This window comes from Caretta caretta, chromosome 1 (assembly GCF_965140235.1).
Source record: "Caretta caretta isolate rCarCar2 chromosome 1, rCarCar1.hap1, whole genome shotgun sequence".
NCBI lineage: Eukaryota > Metazoa > Chordata > Testudines > Cheloniidae > Caretta > Caretta caretta.
The window spans coordinates 10003186-10023938 of record NC_134206.1 but is presented as its reverse complement, the minus strand read 5'-3'; the positions used below and the strand labels follow the sequence as shown (position 1 = coordinate 10023938).

The 20753-nt window shown below is 56.9% G+C and overlaps 1 protein-coding gene across 1 annotated transcript in view; it reads right to left on the bottom strand.

The window, feature by feature from the left end:
* The window catches only part of ATG16L2 (autophagy related 16 like 2), a 60795-nt gene that overhangs the window by 14994 nt on the left and 25048 nt on the right, over positions 1 to 20753 (bottom strand). The window contains exons 6-14 of the mRNA XM_048838690.2: positions 18059 to 18124; positions 15456 to 15557; positions 12725 to 12787; positions 12355 to 12463; positions 9804 to 9909; positions 8683 to 8753; positions 7217 to 7288; positions 3541 to 3661; positions 1341 to 1446 (exon numbers count right to left, since the gene is read on the bottom strand). Coding sequence (XP_048694647.1) covers positions 1341 to 1446; positions 3541 to 3661; positions 7217 to 7288; positions 8683 to 8753; positions 9804 to 9909; positions 12355 to 12463; positions 12725 to 12787; positions 15456 to 15557; positions 18059 to 18124 — 816 coding nt within the window. The remainder of the gene's footprint in view (positions 1 to 1340; positions 1447 to 3540; positions 3662 to 7216; positions 7289 to 8682; positions 8754 to 9803; positions 9910 to 12354; positions 12464 to 12724; positions 12788 to 15455; positions 15558 to 18058; positions 18125 to 20753) is intronic.

Genomic DNA, 20753 nt, shown 5'->3' with positions numbered 1-20753 from the left:
TTCGAACTTCCCCAGGTCACCGGGAAAAGTGACCCCGCTCAGTTCGATCTCGAAGGGGGGAGAGATGTGACGAAGTGGGCCTGTTCTTAATGTTTCCTCTGAATATTGTGGGGGTGCCTCAGTTTCCCCTATGCAGTTCTTAAGTATCTAGGGGGTGGAGTAAGGGTGTATGATCATTGCAGAGCCCTAGAGGGCAGGTGTGTGCAGGGGTCTGGACACAGAGAATGGCCGACACCCTGTTTCCTGGCAACTGATGGCCTGGGCCCTTCCCCCCCTGCAAGGTGAGAGCTGAAGGGTTGGAGAACAAAGGAATCAGGTGACCACCTGGCCCGGGAAAGGAACAAAGCCCAGAGGAGGAGGGGCTGGAGGGGTTTTCATTTTTGGGGCTGGCTGGGACATGGAGTGAAGTGCAGACGTGGTTGTCTGGCTCACTGCCCCCCAGAATGGACCCAGCTGAGGGGTCCCGTTCTCTGCACCTGCAAGCTCTGTTTTAGACCATGTTCCTGTCGTCTAATAAACCTTCTGTTTTACTGGCTGGCTGAGAGTCACGTCTGACTGCGAAGTTGGGGTGCAGGACCCTCTGGCTTCCCCAGGAGCCCCGCCTGAGCGGACTCGCTGGGGGAAAGCGCACGGAGGGGCAGAGGATGCTGAATGCTCTGAGGTCAGACCCAGGAAGGTGGAAGCTGTGTGAGCTGTGTGTCCTGAAGACAGGCTGCTCACAGAAAGGCGACTGCCCCAGAGTCCTGACTGGCTTCATGGGGAGCAGTTCCAGAGCATCGCCCAGGGACTCCGTGACACGGCCCCACAGGGAAAACGCATCTCCAAGATCTCAGAGGGGAAACTGAGGCACAGAGACATTGAGCAACTTGCGCAGGGAGCCAGGAATCTCCCCAGTTCCAGTCCACAGCCGTAACCACCAGGCCATCCCGGAAAGGCCGGTCTGACAATATCCAGGAGGGGGCTAACTGCTTAGCAGCCCACTGAGGGGCAGCAAGGCCTACCGGATGGAGCACAGGCCCCCGAGCAACTCCTGAGTTCTAACCCCGGCTCCAACACCAACTCCCTCTGTAGCCCCTGGCTTAGACACTTAGCCTGTGCCTCAGTTTCCCCATCTGTGAAACAGGGAGAATGAACAGCGCCCTCACTGGGCAAGCTGACCCCAGGGTAGACAGGTCTGAATTTGGGCACGGAGGTGTTTCTAGAACTGCAGGATGGCGCTTTATCCTGCTTCTTTCCCCAGTGCCAAGCAAAGGGGGCCAGAGACCACAGGGGCCCAGCTGGTGGCCTAACCAGCTGAGGCTCCTTGCCTGGCAGCTACCTCGCCAAGGGAGGGGAGTCACCTGCTGTCCCAGAAGCGGATCTTCTTGTCGTGGTGGCCGCTCACGATGACATTGTCACAGCACACCACGTCGTTGCAGTAGGAGAAGACGTTGATGGTCCTGCAGCCTGCGGGGACAGCACGGCTGTGAGTGATTAGGGTTGGGGGGGCGGCGAGGCTGGCGGGCCAGTGCCAGGGCACCGGGGGCTCTGCTATGGGCCGTGCTACCTCACAGAGAATACCCTTTACCCACAGGGAGAACACTGACCGTTCATAAGGGAGTACTGTGCCAGACAGCACCACCCGTCTACTCCCTGGCATGGCCCACACTGCACAGGGGAGCAGGGCCCGCATTGCGTCCCAGGCACCAGACCCAAGTTCAAATCCCAGATGACGAGCGCACCTGGGACGGGCCCAGTGGGCTGCGACCTGGGGTAGGTAGCAGAAGGTTCTGGGTGGCTCGGTGCCTTGGGCAATCCCCGCTCAGGCCGGCCTGGCCAAACCACGGCTACCCTCAAACCGCCCCCTTGTTACGTCTTGGCTCGGCTCCTGCTGTGGGTTTGGCCAGTGCCCAGCACAACGGGGCCCTGATCTAATGGCTCTTCGAGGGCGATCGCAATGTGACTAGTAGCCCCAGGGCTGGAAAGGCCGGAGCTGAATTCCAAGAACGGGGTGGAAACCCGCAGCCAGGGATAGGGGAAGTCCAGGGCTGGCGTGACAGCCCCCACTCCGGCAGCTCCCCAGATTTCCCGGGGGGAGGGGGTCCCCACAGAGAGGAGGCCCAGCAGTTCTGTGCCCGCAGGCGAGGGGCGTAAAGACAAGGGGCACGAAACTCCCAGCACCGGCCCGCCATGCCGGGGATGCACCCCCAACCGTCTACACTAGCTAGGTGGCTACTTGGCTCTCACCATGGCCACAGCTGGAGGGCCAGAGGACATCAGTAACCACGGTGCTGCCTGCTCCTAGCACCCTCCTCTGAGGCCTGCCGTGCTCTGCAAATACAGCAGCCCAAAGGCAGCCAGCTTCGGTCCCCCTCCCCCAGGCTGTTGATCCACCTGCTCCAGATTGTCCTAATCCCAGCGTGTGAACTCCCTGGGGCAGAAGCTCTCCTTGTTTCACTGCCCAGGACAATGCCCCCAACTGGGACCTCAAGAGGCCATTTCCCTCGGGGAAACTGAGGCACGGGGCAGTGGAGCATGTTGTCCAGTGGGTGGCAGGGCTGGGAATTGAACCTAGGCCCCCGACTTGAGTCCTGTGCCCTGGCCACGAGACCACACTCCCCCTCCTACGCCTGCACCATGCAGCCATGGACAGCCAGAACTTTTCTTCTCCCTGGGTGGCATTTCATCCATCCAATGGAGGAAAGCACAGCCAGCATGAGTCTCGGGCCGTCAGGTGATCAGCCGTGGCTGCTCCTTTCCCTCGTCTTTCCATGGCCGCTAGCCCCAGTTACAAAGCCACTGCATGTAAGTAACAGAGCCGAGGCAATTCATCGCCATGCAAGCCCGTGAGGATGGTACGTCCCCACCCCCCGGCCAGGGCGTGACTTTTAGCCTGTAAGGCCATGGGGGCAGGGACTGTCTCTTCCCTGTGTGCGTGGTGGCCAGCACAACGGGCCCCAATGGGGATCGGAGCCTGGGGAATTACTGTAATCAAAACAGTCACTTAGCCTGCTTTCCCAAGACACACAGGGCAGGCTGCCTCTGCTGTGGGCCCAGAACAATTCGAGACTATTAACCCAGGACTCCACACAAAGACCATAGAGAGGGTCCATAAGAACCTGCTGTAAAAGATCCACAGCCAGACCTGAGAGGTCCTGGTGGAACCACATGGTGCATTGAGGCTAGAAACCAGAACCTTCTGCTCCAAAGCACAAGTCTTGACCTGAAGGGGCATCTCTGGTAGCCGCCGTAACTGTGTAACAGCCGCTGGACTAAGGCATGGGACTGGGAGTCAAGGAACCTGGCTTCTCTGCCCAGTTCTGCTACAGACCTGCTGTGTGACCCTAGGCAAGTCACTTCCCCAGTCGGTGCCTTAGTTTCCCCACTCAGATTGTAAGCTCGTTAATGCAAGGACTGCCTCTCGCTCGGTGAACCTCCCTACTGCAATACAATAGTAATCCGGTGCCACTACAGAGCAAGGGGCAAACACACTCGGCACGCCCCCAGCGGAGGTTGCTGGTGAGACACAGGACGCTACGCCCGACAGAGTCAGTTACTTACAGGCCCCTTTGCCCAGGTCCCACTCTTTGACGGTCCTGTCCCGGCTGCCCGTCACCGCTTGGTGGCGGGTGGAGCGGAATTTGGCAGCCGTCACTTTGTCTGCATGGCCTGTGAGCGTCTCCTAGACAACAGAACAGCCGGGGATGTGAAGGGGTTTAGGGGTTTATTTTATTTTATTTTCTTCCCAATAATCGAATTCTAAAAAATAAATCAAAACAAGGAAAACGAGACACAGCGGCCCTGTTACAGAAAAGCCAGCCAGCCACGGACTCGGAGAACAAGAGCCCAACGCTGCCCCCTGCTGGAATTGCTGCAGAACTGAAATGGATTGTGGGATTTTTTTAAATTACTTAAAACATTATAATCTCTCTGCAATTCCAAATAATGAACCCAATACATAGACTCCTAGACTTCAAGGTCAGAAGGGACCATCATGCCCCTTACTGGAATCACTGTCTGACCATCCAGTCTGACCTCCTGCACATTGCAGGCCACAGAACCTCGTCCACCCACTCCTGTAATAGACCCCCGAACCTCTGGCTGAGTTACTGACATCCTCAAATCATGGTTTAAAGCCTTCAAGTTACAGAGACTCTACCATTTACACTAGTTTAACCCTGCAAGTGTCCCATGCCCCAGGCTGCAGAGGAAGGCGAAACCCCACCAGCTCTCTGCCAATCTGACCCGGGGGAAAATTCCTTCCTGACCCCAAATGTGGTGATCAGTTAGACCCTGAGCATGTGGGCAAGACCCACCAGCCAGACACCTGGGAGAGAATTCTCAGTAATAACTCAGAGCCTCCCCATCTAGTGTCCCATCCCTGGTATTTATCCCTCTGATGTATTTAGAGAGAGTGATCATCTCTTCCCTCTGCCTTCTCTTGGTTAGGCCAAACAAGCCAAGTTCCTTGAGTCTCTTCTCATAAGCAGGTTTTCCATTCCTTGGATCATCCTAGTAGCCCTTCTCTGTACCTGTTCCAGTTTGAATTCATCCTTCTCAAACACGGGAGACCAGAACTGCACACAGTATTCCAGACGAGGTCTCACCAGTGCCTTGTATAATGGTACTAACACTTCCCTGTCTCTGCAGGAAACACTTCGCCTGATGAATCCTAAGGCTGCACTAACCTTTTTCACGGCCACATCACATTGGCAGCTCATAGTTATCTCGTGATCAACGAAGACACCCAGGTCTTTCTTCTCCTCCTACATAGGCGGGCTAGGTTTGGAAGCAGTGGCAGAAGCCCTGGGACCTAGTTCTTAGTTACACTACAGCTCCTTTCTGTTCCCCAGACGACATGAAGGGGGCAGAAACCTTTTCCTGGCTGGTGGGAGGACTTGCTTTCAGCCCTTGGCTCAGGGGCACAGCTAGAGGGCACAGCTATTCTTGGCTTCATGGGAAGCAGAGAGCGAGATGGAACCGCCCTGAGGCTGCTCTAGCTTACGCCAGGGACCAGCCAGTCCTGTTGTAACAAATCCCTAGCCAGACTCGCATGGCTCCAGGACACAGGGTGCACCAACGTGGCTTGAAGCGCCTCCCCCGATCCGCCCCAGCAGGAACAGGGCTGCTGAGATTGACGCCCTCACTTTCTAGACTCAGCTCAGCTGCCCACCGAGCCCTGGGAGCCCAGCCGCCGGCTTGCTGCGAGAACCCAGCGCTGAGCCGCCCCTGCAGAAAGGGGCGCGGAGCCTTGATCCGAACGTCGCGGGCAGCTCCAGCCAGCTGCTCTCAGGGGACCGATCCGCCCGCGCAGCCTGGAGACAGTCGCTGAAATCCAAGCCCTGAAAGCTTAACTGGCGACGCACGGGCGGTGCGAGGGGCCGGCACCATGCCAGCAGGGAGCCGCGTGGGGAGGCTCAGCTGGGCTCTTGTTCAGGCTCCGCCCACAGATGCACGAATAGAGACAGTCGCTCCTAACCCCAGAGCCGCTGGCCCGGCGGGGCTTGGAAGACGGCCCCGTGTGCTTCCCGGCCCAGATTCTCTACCGGGGCGAATCAGCGCAGTGCTCGCAGTTTACACCAGCGGAGCAGCTGGCCCTGGGGTCTTTGACAGCAGCTGCAGTGGGGCCGGGGGGCCGGGAACCATTTCAAACGATCGCACCAGACTTGGGTGGGGATTCCCGTGCCTCGCCCAGAGGCACCGAAGCCCAGAGCCTCCCAGATATCTCGGCTCCCAACTCCCATGGGTTTCAACGGACGTTAGGAGCCTAGACACCTTGGAGGACCTGGGCTGCAAGCGCCTGCGGCCCTGCCTGAAGCCAGCGGGATCTCCAGTGTGCAGCTCCTCCCAGGACCAGGCCCTGGGTTCACGGTGCGTCATGCCGGTCGCTGCCGGCTCAGACAGCGCAGTCCCCAGCGGGGTCTGGGTGCCAGCTGCAAGGCATGGGGCACCGGGCACAGGAGGGCCGGTATTAAAACCACCGGGCAGCCCGGCACGTTAACGCGACTCCGTCCCTGCAGGAATCCTGCCTCTCCCCCATCTGTCGCCCCCCTCCCATGACAGAAGACCCCCACCCACCCACCCAGCTTGCCCTCCCGCACCAGCGTTCAAGCCAGCTCCTTGCTGACCCACCCCCCACTGGTGGGAGCACAGGCCGGGGGGGAGAGGGGAGGTGGACACAGGGTGGTGCATGCATCTCCCTGCTACCAGGAATTCCCTTCTGCCCCCAGCCGTGTTCCCTCGCTGCTCATCCCTCGGGGCTACCCAGTGCCAAGGCAGCACCCCCTGGCAGCGAGCTATTCCCACGCACTCCATCTGTGCGGGGCTGCCGGCGGCCCGGCCCAGCACAGACAGGTCCCACGGGTTACAAATGGTCACTGCATTCAGCCCCAGGAGCCCTGTCTGCAGAGAGGGGGCGACCAGCGACAGGGAGCTTGGCCCCAGGGGATGGTCCCAAGAGCACGGCCAGGCTCTCACCGCCTCTGAAGACCCACTGACCACACTGGGGGAACGACGCAGCCTCCACCCACTGGGCACTGCTCTCGTTCCCTGCCGGGTGCTGGGGGCAGAGCCAGGCCCTCTGCAGTCACACAGCACCTACCACCTGATGGTCTCAAGCCCTTGGCAGGTACCCAGGGCCAAATTCTCTGCTGGCGTAAAATGCAGCAAGGATAGCCTTGGGGATAAGGCACAGGCATGGGAGCCAGGACTCCTGGGTTCTGTCCCCAGATGGGCTTGGCAGCCTTGGGAAGGTCACGCCACCGCTCCATGCCTCAGTTTCCCCCTCTCACATGGGGATGCCAGCACTGACTGATCAGAGTGGGGCCAGTTTACTGCCTCCTGTAGGCCCCTCCCACACGTACTAAATTCAAGAGAGCTCACAGGATCCATCTTCAAAGTATTCCTGGGCGACCAGAAGTGTCTCTGCCTGCCGACAGCATGTGACCGGGTACGCAGCTGCGGCCACCTGCTGGGAGGATACCCTGCCTGGCAGATCTGGGGCCACAAGAACATCCTCAGGGTATCGGCAAGGAGCTGTGAGAGACTGGGGGGCACGACACCCACCCCCGGATAACCCAGCGGATGTGCGACTTCGGGGGGGCGATCCCTGGCGGCCCTCAGTCCTTGCCATCTCCCGTAGCTGTCTGGATCATTCCCCGGTTGGCAGGGGATATTCACCCCCCCACACACACCCTCCCTAAAAGCAGGGACCCAGACAAGACCCCGCGGCACTTACTTTGGATTTGCAGTCCCCGATACGCCACAGCTGCGCTGCATTGTTGTACGCCGCCGCCAAGATCTGGCAGCCCTGAAAGAGGAGGAAGAGGGAGTTGACAGGAATAGGCCGGGGAGTTGCAGCGCGAGCGGGGAGTCCTGCCCTCGGCGGCGTACAGAGCCACCGGTCCTCGGCACCTGGCATCACAGAGATCTGGCAATGCCACGTGTGTGCAGTTAGCGTGGTCCGTGCCTCGCCGTGGGGCGCTCGTTCCGGTTGAGACCAGGACAAACGACTCCTGCACAGAAGCCGCCCGCTGCTTTTCCTTGTGGTGGGGATATTCGCCGTGCCCGGGGCAGGCTGGATTCAGCCGCTGCCTCTCTAGAGTGAGGAGGCCCCGGGAGGGCCTGCAGCCCGCTGATCACGTGGAGACCAATGTGATCATCTAGGCAGCCTGGATCTTCCACCTGAGCTGCCTCCCCGCATCCTGCCCCATCTACCTTGCAGCCTTCTCCCCCTCGGTTCGTCCCCTGGTTCATCCCCTTTCCCATGCTGTGGGGTGCCCCCTTCCTGGCCAGCCCTGTCTCCTCATTGCCCCTTCCCCCCTCCCTCTCTCCCCACCCTCCCCGCTTCCTGCCGGCTCAGTCCATGGGAGAACAGAGGCCAGCACAGGACCAGTGTCACTGCAGGGGGTGGGTAGGGGTGAGCGCACTGGGAGGGATCTAGCTCTAGTTCAAACAGGAGCCAGTTGCGGGGAGCTGCATGGTCTGTGCTAGGCAGGAGGTCGGATCACAGTGGTCCTGGAATCTACGACGCTCCTGACACATTCCTGTCACCACTGGGGCTGGGTGAAAACAACCAACCCTGCTTTCCTCCCGGCCATTCACACACCTCCCAGTGGACAGCCCCGGCCCAAAGGCACGGCCTGACCCTCCCAGACAGCGCCGGATGAGCTACCAGCGCTCACAAAGCTGGGGGAGCCGGCCCCTTCCCGCTCATGGAGTCAACGAGGCTCTCGAAAGACCCCCCACCCCTGCCAGCTAACACCCGAGCACCGGCTGGGGGCTGGAAGAAAGCCTAGGTTTGAAGAACATTGGCTACCCTGGCCCACCAGGCGCTGGCCAGCCAAGAGATGGCTTCTCTCTGCCCCCATCTAGTGCCCACGCCGTGCAAAGGCTCCTGCGGGCTGCATCGCACCCCCAGTGCATGCTGATCCCAACCAGAGACAGACCCCAGCGGGGCTCCTCTATTCAGAGCACTTCCTGGGCAGCCGATGGCATCACAGAAGAGCTGGTTGCCCACAGCTGAGAGAGGCGGCTGGCAGGGAGAAGAGAAAGGAAGAGCTGGCAGATGTGCCATGCTCTGAGCACGAGGGCTGCGGCTGCCCCCGGCTGCCTCTGTCCCGGGATCCTGGCTCAGGACGGTCCCAGCCAAGCTAGGCCCACCAGCAGCTCCAAACAGGGCTGGCCTAGCAACGCCTCACTCACCGACGGGTCAAACTCGATGCTGGTGATGCTGCCGCTAGCCCCTTCCAAGGTCTGCAGGCTCTCCAGCCTCCCTGAGAGCAGACAGACAAACAGCACGGTGATTAGCCCCGGGGCTGTGCGGAGAGGTGTAATGACTGCCGAGACAATGCCAATTCCTGAGCCTCTGAGGCCCTGCGAGCGCTCGGCAGCTGCGAGAATCCCATGGCGCAGAAGCTGGAGGCACCCCAAGTCAGAGGCCACTTTAAAAAAAAGAGTCTTTGACCTCTCTGTGCCTCAGTTTCCCTCTCTGTGTAATGGGGGTTATTTACATAGCTATGTCTCTAAGCAGAGAACACCCGGGACCTGGGGGATGCTTGGGTCTGAATTTCATGGCTCTGCCAGAGAAAGTGGAGTAGGAAAGGAAGCCCTAGGTGAGCAGCAGGTGTCCAGCCGTCAGGACAGGGTCTGTTTCCAGGGCTGAAATGCCCCTGGAGATTTCGGGAAGGGGAAAGGAAAGGCTCTGGGTGTGCTGACGGGAAGGCGCTTAGAACAAGGGACGGAGTGACAGCTAAGTCCAGGCCAGACGCTGCAGTGTCCTGACCCAGAGACCCCCGCCATCTGGAATCAGCCCGTGCGTGCACCTCCTACCGCGCCTGAGACCTGGGACACGACCCGCGCGCGCCGTAGCCTGCAGCATGACAAGGTGGGCCAAACCAGAGCCTCCCACCGCGCTCCTCTTTGCTGGCCTAAATTGTATTGCTGTGTTCTGTTTAGGAGCTGATGGGTTCCACCCCAGACATGGCTGCAGCAAAGTGAGGCTCCCCACATGTTAGAGGGGGCAGGGAAGGGCTGGGCGGTCACAGGAGGATGAATCAAGGACTCAACGCCCTTGCAGGAGTGGGGGCAGTCACTGACATGACAGGATTCACCACCCTGCACCAGGCTGTCTGCAGCTCAGCGGACCACAAGCCCGATCCACACTGGGACAGGGTATTCCCACCCGGCTAGCTGGGCTTCCCTTGAGACAGGAAGTGAGATCTCAGCTGCCCTCCCGCTTGGCAATGCCACTCCCACTTTAACCTACAGCTTGGCGCGATATTCGACGCCTCTGGCCAGGAGCAGCCCACTGCCCGTTGCCGTACCTCCCGCCACGTTCCAGAGCCTGATGAGACTGTCGGCCCCGCCCGTGGCCAGCACGCCAGAGCTGGGACTGAACTTGACTGCATTCACCTCAGAGAAGTGCGCCTCCTGGAGGAGAGAAAGGAGAACTGGTGAAACCGTGAGGGCGGACGTCTCCTGGGATCAGTGACCGGGCAGCAGGTGCCACCCCTCATGCTTGGCATGGCCAGGCAGAGGGCCTGGGCTCAGCACATTAACTCATCCCTCTACGTGGCCCGGCTTAGCAGAGTCACATCTCCCGTCCCATCTCTGGCACTGGCAGAGTGTGATGGATTGGCTGGTCCCAGCAAGGATCAGACCCCGCTACCACCGAGTGGGAAGGACTCAGGTGGTCAGAGCCCCTGCTTTTGGCGATGAAGCCCCTGGGTCAGTCCCAGCTGGTGACTGCAGGCTTAGATGCATGCGACCAAGGTTTGTTAGCCAGGTCGCCAGTGTCTTCTCAATCAGCTGGCCCAGCAGGTTCCATCTGCCTCCCACAACAAACCCTAGAGCCTGAGCCCCATGGGGCGGCTATTGCCAGGAGTCTCCCAGTAGCAACTAATGGGCTCAACTGACATCCCGGCCCCATTGTTAGTTACCCATAAGATCCAGGGGTCACCCAATAAAGTGAATAGGCAGCAGGCTTAAAACCTAGGGAAGTATTTCTTCACACAACACACAATCAACCTGCGGAACTCATTGCTTGGGGATGTCGTGAAGCCAAAAGTATAACCGGGTTCAAAAAAGAACTAGATAAGTTCACGGAGGACAGGTCCATCAATAGCTGTTGGTCAAGATGGGCAGGGACGCAAGCCCATGCTCAGGTCCCTAAACCTCTGACTGCCAGAAGCTGGGACTGGATGACAGGGGATGGATCACTCCATAATTGCCCTGTTCTGTTCATTCCCTCTGAAGTATCGGGCACCAGCCGCTGTCAGAGACAAGATACTGGGCTAGATGGACCATTGGTCCAACCCAGGAGGCCGTTCCTATGCACTGCGGGCAGCACCCATGCGTCCGGTACGTTTACGCTGCAATCTGAGCTACACGCAGCCCGGGTGGTCGGCAAGAGGAGAATATGAATGAAAACGCACTTGGGGTGTGGCTGGGGAGCTCGATCCGTGCAGCCCACATGGGTTTTAAGCTGCTAGGCCTGTGACGGAGAAGAAGGTTAGTTCCACCATGCGCAGGAGGAAGGCACCAGCCGCTCTCATAAGCCAACACACAGGGCTGTGAAGGAAGCCCTGGGTAGTGCACACGGTACCACGTCTCCTCAGCGACGCGGGATACCACGAGCGCACCCCACCTGCCGTCAGGCCTGGGTGGGCACAGACCCCGCACCGCCCTGCCCTGGCTTCCCACAGGGCAGTGCAGGGGCGAAAGTAACTTGAAGGACTTACCGGTACGCAGGGTGGCAGCGGTCCTGGGCAAGGTGTGGGGGGTGGCTCTGGGCCCCCAGAATGGGGGTGGCCTCGGGCGGAAGGGGCGGGGGCTGGGGCCAGACTCCCCAGCCAGCCCTTCAGTGCTGCCCGGCCTATGCCGCACGGGGCTCCGGCAGCAATTGAAGAGCACCAGGCCCTTTTAGTCCCTGGGGCAGCTGCCCCTTTTGCCCCCCCCCCCCATCAGCAGCCCTGCCAGGACGGGGCTCAAAGCCGTGTACCGGCTCGTACCGCTTACTTTCACCCCCGGGACAGCGAATGAAGTTCAAGGTCGCAGAACCATAGGGTTCAAGGGCCAGCTAGTCTAACCCCCGGCCAAGATGCAGGATTTGTTTTGCGTAAGCCATCCACGACATATGGCTAGCCAGCCTCCTTTTGGTCGCAGTCCTTATCTTCCAAGCGCCCCATGGCCGGGCCCGGGATATTGACAAGCTTGCGCCGAGCTCTGGAAGAGGGTCGCTGTCGACCACTCTGCCCCACTGGCCCAGCGGCACGCTCAACAGTGAGAACCTTCCCAGGGGCTGGAACAAACTCCCCCAGGAACTACGGACCATCCCAAACCCTCCACTTTCCGCTCCAAGTCTCATGCTCCCCAGACAAAAAAACAGAGCAAGATGTGTATTACAAAAACTACCCCCTAAAACCCTACCAAACCCAGCCCCTCGCTGCCCTGCACGCCCTTCTCCCCCTGGAGGGATGAGAGAACACACGTGACAGACGTTGGTCTGGTTACCGAACGCACGAGTGGCAGATGCTCAGATACTATGGTGATAAGGATGCTACAGGAAGTGACGGAGAACAGAATAAAACAGAGCAGCTGGGTGCTGTCTGGAAGTGGAGAGCCTCCCTCCGGAGCCGGGTGGACAGCCTCCTGGGCCAGGGCAGTGGCTGATCTCCTTCCAGAGCGCCTTTGGCCGCAGCTGGTGCAGAGAACAGGGCTGGAGTGGGTGGACCAGCTACCTGGAGACGAGACGTTTGCCAGGGGGAGCAAAGCAAGTGAGCAAGAGCCCGGGAGCGTGGCGGGCTCACGGGAGGAGGAGGGAGACGCTGATCGGTTTGCCCATCCACCACATCCCCGGTGTCTCCGAGCTTTTACCTGGACGTCGCTGACTCGGGACGGCAGGCAGGTGACGAGGCAGATGGGCATGGAGCGGTAGCACACCTCTGATCCGCTGCTGATGGAATTCCCTCGTTTCAGCCTGAAACTAGTGAGAGCGGGCCCAGGTCACAAAACAAGCAAACGGCCCCTGGAGAACATGGGGCCTGATGCCAGCCCAGCTGAGCCTTGTCCCGTCTGAACGACGAGAGATCAAGCCGGTACGCCAGCAGCCCGGTGAACAGAGGGCAGGGTGGGAGGGGAATGAGGGCCCCTTAGACCCACCATTCAATCGATGTTACCCAGACCTTTGGGAAGTGCATTAAATCCCGGGTCCCAGGCGATGCAGGACACACGGCAGCAAACTTACTCCAGCAGCCCCTTGAAGACATCCACGCACCGGGCCAGAGTCATGGACGTGGCGGAGGCGGATCTACAGCGAAAGCCAAACAGAAAAGGAGGCAACAGATGAGCAAAAGGCAGTTGGGAACGGGACGGGGCTGTTCTTCGGGTCACGGCTCACCCAGCCCTCTGGACAACGTCCCCTTCTCCCACCTGGCCATGGGCCACAGGCCAGGTCAGGGGGAAGAATTTGGCTCAAGCTGCGCTCGGGCCAGTGGCAGCAAGGGGATGGCAAACCTTCACCTACCCACCTGGGGTGACAGCTGGGACCCAATGAAATCGATGGGAGTTTTGTCATTGATCTCGATGTGGCCAGGAGTTCACCTCTAGTGTCTCGGTCTCTGCCCTTTGGCCACACAGGAGCCACACAGGAGCAAGTTTCGGCTCTCTGGGAGTCGGGACCCAGTTATGCTCAACCTCCTCCCCACCACTGCCTGCTGGGGGCCTCACCTCAATCCTGTCCTGTATTCCGGTCAATATCCCTCCCGTGGGCCAGGAACCGGGGCAGGGGGGAGAAATGAAGTGCCTAGTGGCACCTGGGGCTGCGGCGTGGCATGGGCAATGCACCCACGGGGGTCTACAGCTGGGGAGCCCAATCCAGCGATCACTAAGCGAGGGCGGGAGCTGGGTGCCTGAGTTTTGCTCCTGCAGCGAACACCAGCCCAGATGGTGCCACGCATCCGCAGGGCTCGGGGGCTAAAGAATCATCACGGGCCATTGCTTGAGTCAGAGCCTAAGCCAACCACAGTTAGGGATCAGGGTAGGGGCCGTTTATCCCCCATCTGCTGCTGTGGGTGGGGGGGGGGTCTCACCTCACACCTTCCCCTGAACAAGCTGGCGCTGGCCACGGGCTGGACGGATCCTGGGGCTGAGCCAGTCGGGCCAGTCCTACGGTGCCTGTGTCTTGCGTTTCTCCCTTGGGATAACACAGAGTGAAGAATCCCGGCACGAGGGCTTCCATCTGCTCTGCTCTTTCGCCCCTTACTCACCCTGTCTTGGCCATCCTGCCTACGGCTACTAACAGGGCCCGCAGGAACCCAAGGGCAACCCATAGGAACCAGAGATGGGACTGGCCCGCTTGGCCACTGTCCCTCCTCCCTTGGGAGGAACCAAGGCTGGACTTTCCCCTGCACTGGGGCAGAGCCTGGGTTTACATGTCTAGGTAGAAAATACACCACAGTGGATGATCCAATCTTAGCTGAAGCAGATGGATTAGGTGGGACCCAGGAGGCACTGTCCATCTGTAATCCCTATGGCTCGGTGACCTTGTTTCACAGCCCAGCACACGGCACTGCTGGGCTCCTTCCCAGACCGTGGGAATACTCCTGTATTTTCCACACAGCTCAGCATGTCTCTTCCTCAAAACTAGCCAAACATGCCATGGGAGATGACCGGGGTGCCGGAGAGAAGCCGGAGAGGGAGGGGTGTTCCTGATGGGGCAGCGAGCTGGAAGGGCCTGGTTTTTGCACTAGTGATGAGTGATCCTCTAGCAGTTGGGAGGCAGAATCCAGGCCATGTGGATGCTTTTCCACGCCCAACCGAAGCCGGACCTCTCAGGCTGGAAATCTCCAGAGAACAGACTCTCCCATGAGGTTACCCACACTCCTTGTTCCCTTGCAAGGCTAGAACTTCCTATAAGCATCACTGTCCCCCGTTGTACAGAAGGGGAAACTGAGGCAGCGTGCAGCAAAGGGACTTGCCTAAGGTCACTGAGCAAGTCAGTGCCAAAGCCAGGACCAGAACTCCTGGGTCCAGTCCCATGGTCTAACCAACCTCCCTTGCAAAGGCTGTGAGCCTGCAAGGTGCTGGGGCAACGGATAGAACGGGCTTCTTGTGCTGAGCACTGACCAATGCGTTCTCAGAGGAGCTGCCTGAAAAGCAGCAGCCAAATTTCAGAAGAAAAAGAATCAATTAAAATTTGGAATCTTCCAGCGTGGCTCAGGTTTGACGGGGGCTTGGGGGGGGCGGAGGCTCAGGCCGGCTCTTGTTTGAGCTGGGCGTTTCACCCATCTCTAGTGCTTAAAAGTAAACAACGGTGGAACCGGGGAGCAATCAAACAGGAAAGGTGAGGGAGTCGAGTCACACAGCCGCGTCGCCACCTGGTCGGAGCCCGGTGGGCCGGCAGTCGTTGAATCTGCACATCAGAACCGCAGACACGTGCAGGGCAAGACTACGCAAGCCACGGGATCGTTTTCTTTGTAAGCGATCACGGACTTTTCTCCGCCTTCCTCTCCACCGCTGCGCGGGGGGTCATCCTGCCCAGGTTAGTCCCTTCACTGCAGGCTGAGGAGGAGTGGGAAGGGTGGGTCTCCTCTCTCGCAAATACTGCACAGCGGGAGCTGCCCTTCCCCTTGTCCCCCACGTAACTTTGACCTTATCTCTTTGAGGCCTGGATGAGTCCTGGGGCTGCTTCAGCAGGATGATCAGACAGTCTCTCACTGGCTGCTATACAGACACTTCTGGGCCTTACAAACCAGGCCAGGAACCTCCCTCAGATCCCACTGTATCTCTGAGCGTTGTTAAATGCCCAGAGCCCGGGCACCAGTAAGGAAATCAATTATCCTTTCTTCCCCCCCAGCCTAGAGCTTTTATAGCTCCCCCTTCAGGCTCATCCACATGCCAGTCACTGCTAACTCCTTGTGTGTCTCTCTGTGTGTGTGTGTCTCTCCCTCTGCCACGACCCTGCAGCAGCCTCCTACCTGAAGGGCCTTTTCCACAGCTTCTCGCAGCCCTCCAGTTCCACCAGGTCTTGGATGGGCACTTTCACCTCTTCCGGCTTCGGCTTCACCTCGTCCAATTCCCTGTGGGGAGAACAAAGCAGCACGTTAGCCTGGGGGGCTGGGTAAGGCTCATCTGCAGGTGGGTTTTGTACCCCCTCAGCTAGCTCTGTTTAGAACCTGCTGCTGTTTAAGTGGCTCTACCCCGGTGCAAAGGCAGTTAGCCTGGGACAACGGGGCATAACCTTCATACCGACAGAACTGTGCCCACACCCGGGCCATGGGTGGTACCACTGGCATAGGAATGCCAGGGTGCTATACCGGCAAAGTACCCCTAGCATACAGGCTACCAGTAAACACACAGCTGTACTGGTTAAAGTGCTGTTTACCACTGTGACACAAAGGCCCCTTGGCAAACTCCCGTCTCAGGCCTGGCAGACTCACTACACCAAATACATTGCTTGCAGGGTATTTACCCATAAAGGGTAACGTGTAAGGTCTCTATCAAAAGCTTTCAGAGTAGCAATCGGCTTAGTCTGTATCCGCAAAAAGAACAGGAGGACTTGTGGCACCGTAGAGACTAACCAATTTATTTGAGCATGAGCTTTCGTGAGCTACAGCTCACTTCATCGGACGCAAAGCTCGTGACTTCCCCATATGCATGATCGTGGCAAGATGTGTGTAAGGGTGTTATGTAAGCGATATTGGGACTATATTGAAGTTTAATGCCCTTATGGTCTCAAGCTAAAAAGGAGTCACCAGGCAGTAATATTACTTGGCAATGGCCACCCCTCCCGTAGCCAGCGGGTGACGTCACATGAGGCTCAGTTGTGTACCAGTGCCCCATCCCAGAACAGTCAACGGGAAAGCATCAGCGACAACCGCAAACAATCAAACCCACTCGGCGGTAAACAGGAACGCTACAACAGACGGGGGCTCACCCTGCCATTGAATAAAGACAACAGACCGATTCTGTGCAACACAGAGGGGGGAGAGGCCCTCTGCACCCGTTCCCAGGGAGCTGTCTTGTAGAGCGGTGTGTTCGCTGAAAGCTTGGACCCTGGTTCCTGGGAAACCAGCCAGCTCTGCAATAGACTGAACTTTGGAGGAAAACAACTTGACCTGATAAGAACGGGAACTATTAAGAAGCATAGGGACCAGGTCGTGCTCTAGGATTTTGTTGTTTCCAGCTGAACCGCTGTCCTTTCTTAAACAACCCTTCTTGGGTTTTATTACAAGGGCTGGGTGTTATACAGGAGCGGTGATTTAAGGTAAAACTAGTAAATGGCAGGGTGGGGGGACGCTGCACCTTTGGGGTAGAGGATCTGGGATTTCGGGAAGTAGCCAGTGTCAGGGGCTGGCCATCGCAGGGGAATGCTTCAAGAGGACTCATCTATTCTTAACCTGCATGCAGGAGCAGGGCTGGCCTAGCCCAGAGGAGAGCGCTTGAGAGTCGCCTTGTTACCCCTTTTCTCCACTTCTCCGTCCTGGGTACCCCAAGGACCATCACAACCCTCTACAGGTAAAAATGCTGGCCAGGGCATAGGGACTAGAAGAGCTTATAGTGTTTTTCCACTTCTGATTTCTATTATTTTGTCAGGAGACCTGGAATTCGACCACACAACCGTCCGGAGACCAATTATCACACATGCCATGGAGATGAGAGGTGCAGACAAACGAAGGAATGCCCAGTCATGGGCCAATCACAGCCTCGCTAGGCTGGGGGTCATGAGCTTCAGGCTTCATTGGTAGAGTTCCCCCCACGTGCCAAAATCAGATCACGTCCGTGGCCAGAGAACAAGAGCTTTTTGGCTGGATGCACGATCATTTTTAAAGTGTTTCCGTTGAGCTGTGGATACTCACAAGCAAGAGCGGCTGGCCAGCTTGTTTCTAAGCTCCAGAAGGCCACTGATGTTGCCGAGGGCTGGTCTACGCCGGGAACCTACACCGGCACGGCAACACCGCTCAGGGTGTGAAAAATCCACCTCCTCACAGCAGAGCGAGGGAACTCCTCCCGCCGCTACAGGGAGCGTGTACGCTGCTGTCGTGCCATGTCTTCAGGTGGAGACGCCCAGAGAGTCGAGCCAGGTCGATCGGCACCAGGACTGACCGCGGCGTCACGGAGCACACGCCGCCAGCAGGGCCCAGCCTGCTCCGTGCTAAGGAGCTTTTCTCCGCCTGCGAGGATGGAACCCAGAAGCCTCCTCGATTCCTCCACAGCGTCCTGGGAGGTGGGGTCAGGAGAGGCGCTCAGGAGGACCAGCCGCAAGCAGCTAAGGAGCGGATGCACTCCAGCTGGAGGCAGGGCCGGGCGCTGGCTGCGAACCGCGCCCAGGGAAAAGATGGCTGCTGGGGAGCCTTTCGGAGGTCGATGCCCGCAGGCTGAGACTTGTTGCTTTTCAGCACTAACCCAGCCATTTCCAGCATCTCTGGCCTCTTGCCAGGCTTGACCCGGGTGGTCACTCCTGGGATGGGCCTCAAATGACTTCTCTTGGGACATACCATGTTCCCTTTGCATGACCGCCCCCCCCCCCCCGGGGTCTGTCTCACCGCCTCATCAGCGCCCCGGGGTCCCAGCTACTTACACGTTGATACAGACGGTTCTCTTTGTCGCCTTCTTCAGCTCCCGGGACAGCTGGGCCTGCTTCATCCTACAAGGACAGACAGGACAAGCAGAGGGCATTGGGATGTACCCATGCGGCTCCTTCCCAGCTGCATGTCCCCTTTGCCTGGGCCTCGCTCTCGGGCAACTGCATTAGGCCTAGCAAAGGTGGGAGCAGAGCCAGGCACTCTTAGCCCTTACCGGGAGCAGGGCGGGAGGACACAGGGGTAAGGACATCTGCATCCAATCTACAGCTGGCAGCTCCAAAACTAAGAACGGCCAGACTGGATCAGACCAATGGTCCATCTAGCCCAGCATCCTGTCTTCTGACAGTGGCCAATGCCAGGTGCCCCAGAGGGAATAAACAGAACAGGTCATCAGTAAGTGATCCATCCCGTTACCCATTCTCAACTTCCGGCACTCAGAGGCGAGGGACACCCAGGCTGTGGGGTTGCATCCTGACCACCTTGGCTAATAGCTAGGGCTGTTGTGCAATTAAACAAAATTAGTCTCACTGTTAAACAATAATAGAATACCAGTGATTTAAATATTTGTGGATGTTTTCTATATTCTCAAATATATTGACTTCAATTACAACACAGAATACAAAGTGTACAGTGCTCACTTTATTTTTTATTACAAGTATTTGCACTGTAAAAAAACCAAAAGAAATAGTATTTTTCGATTCACCTCATACAAGTCCTATAGTGCAATCTCTTTATCATGAAAGTTGAACTTACAAAAGTAGAATTATGTACAAAAACCCTGCATTCAAAAATAAAACAACGTAAAATTTTAGAGTCTGCAAGTCCACTCAGACCTACTTCTTGGTCAGCCAATTGCTCAGACAAACAAGTTTGTTTACATTTGCAGGAGATAACGCTGCCTGCTTCTTGTTTACAATGTCACCTGAAAGTGAGAACAGGTGTTCTCATGGCACTGTTGTAGCCAGCGTCGCAAGATATTTACGTGCTAGACGCATTAAAGATTCATATGTCCCTTGATGCTTCAAACACCATTCCAGGGGACATGCGTCCATGCTGATGCTGGGTTCTGCTCGATAACGATCCAAAGCAGTGCGGATCAACGCATGTTCATTTTCATCATCTGAGTCAGATGCCACCAGCAGAAGGCTGATTCTTTTTTGGTGGTTCGGGTTCCGTAGTTTCCGCATCAGAGTTATTTAAGACTTTTAAGACTTCTGAAAGCATGCGCCACACCTCATCCCTCTCAGATTTTGGAAGGCACTTCAGATTCTTAAACCTTGGGTCGCTATCTTTAGAAATCTCACATTGGTACCTTCTTTGCGTTTTGTCAAATCTGCAGTGAAAGTGTTCTTAAAACGAACAACATGTGGTGGGTCATCATCCGAGACTGCTACAACATGAAATATATACAGAATGCGGGTAAAACCGAGCAGGGGACATACAATTCTCTCCCAAGGAGTTCAGTCACAAATTTAATTAACTCATTTTTTTAACAAGTGCCATCAGCATGGAAGCATGTCCTCTGGAATGGTGGCTGAAGCATGAAGGGGCATGAGAACGTTTAGTGTTATCTGGCATGCAAATACCTTGCAATGCCAGCTACAAAAGTGCCATGCAAATGCCTGTTCTCACTTTCTGGTGACATTGTAAGTAAGAAGTGGGCAGCATTATCTCCTGTAAATGTAAACAACGTGTTTGTCTTAACGATTGGCTGAACAAGAAGTAGGACTGAGTGGACTTGCAAGCTCTGAAGTTTTACATTGTTTTGTTTTCGAGTGCAGTTATGTAACCAAAAAAACTACATTTGTAAGTCGCACTTTCGAAACAAAGGGATTGCACGACAGTACTTGCAGGAGATGAATTGAAAAATACTATTTCTTTTGTTTATCATTTTACAATGCAAATATTTATAATAAAAAATAATATACAGTTTGATTTCAATTACAACACAGAATACAATATATATGAAAATGTAGAAAAACATCCAAAATATTTACTACATTTCAATTGGTATTCCATTATCTGGTGTGATTAAAACTGTGATTAATCACGATTAATTTTTTTGAGTTAATCGCATGAATTAACTGCGATTAATCGACAGCCCTACTAAGAGCCATTGGTGGGCCTACCCTCCGTGAACTCATCTTGCTCCTTTTCGAACCCAGTTCTAGTTTTGGCCTTCATCCCACCCCCTGGCACCGAGTTGCACAGGTTGACTGTGTCTCGCAGCGCTCTGCTGTGTGAGCTAGAGACCTCCCTTGGCTGGCAATATAATTAGGGCTTATGTCTTCCTCACAGGGAAGCAACATAGCTGGTGGCCGGCCAGAAGCAAGCTCAAGCAGAGGGCAACGGAACAGGTCCATTTCCATCAGCAGAAGGAGCCAGACTCAAGAAGCAGGATCGCCCAGTGGTTAGGGCACTGACCTGGGACATGCGAACCTTCAGTTCAAGGCCTTCCTCTGCCACAGACTGCATATGTGACCTTGGGCCAGTCCCTTAACTGCTCTGTGCCTCAGTGCCCCCATCCGTACAGCAGGAAGCACGGCCCAGACCTGCCTCACAAGGGGGCTGGACGGATAAGGCCATTAAAGACTGAGAGTCACTCAGATACTAAGGTGCTTGTTTGGCCCCATCACCCTCGCTAGACAGCCAGCACACGGCATGCCCATGGCCCACTGATAACCTCATCCC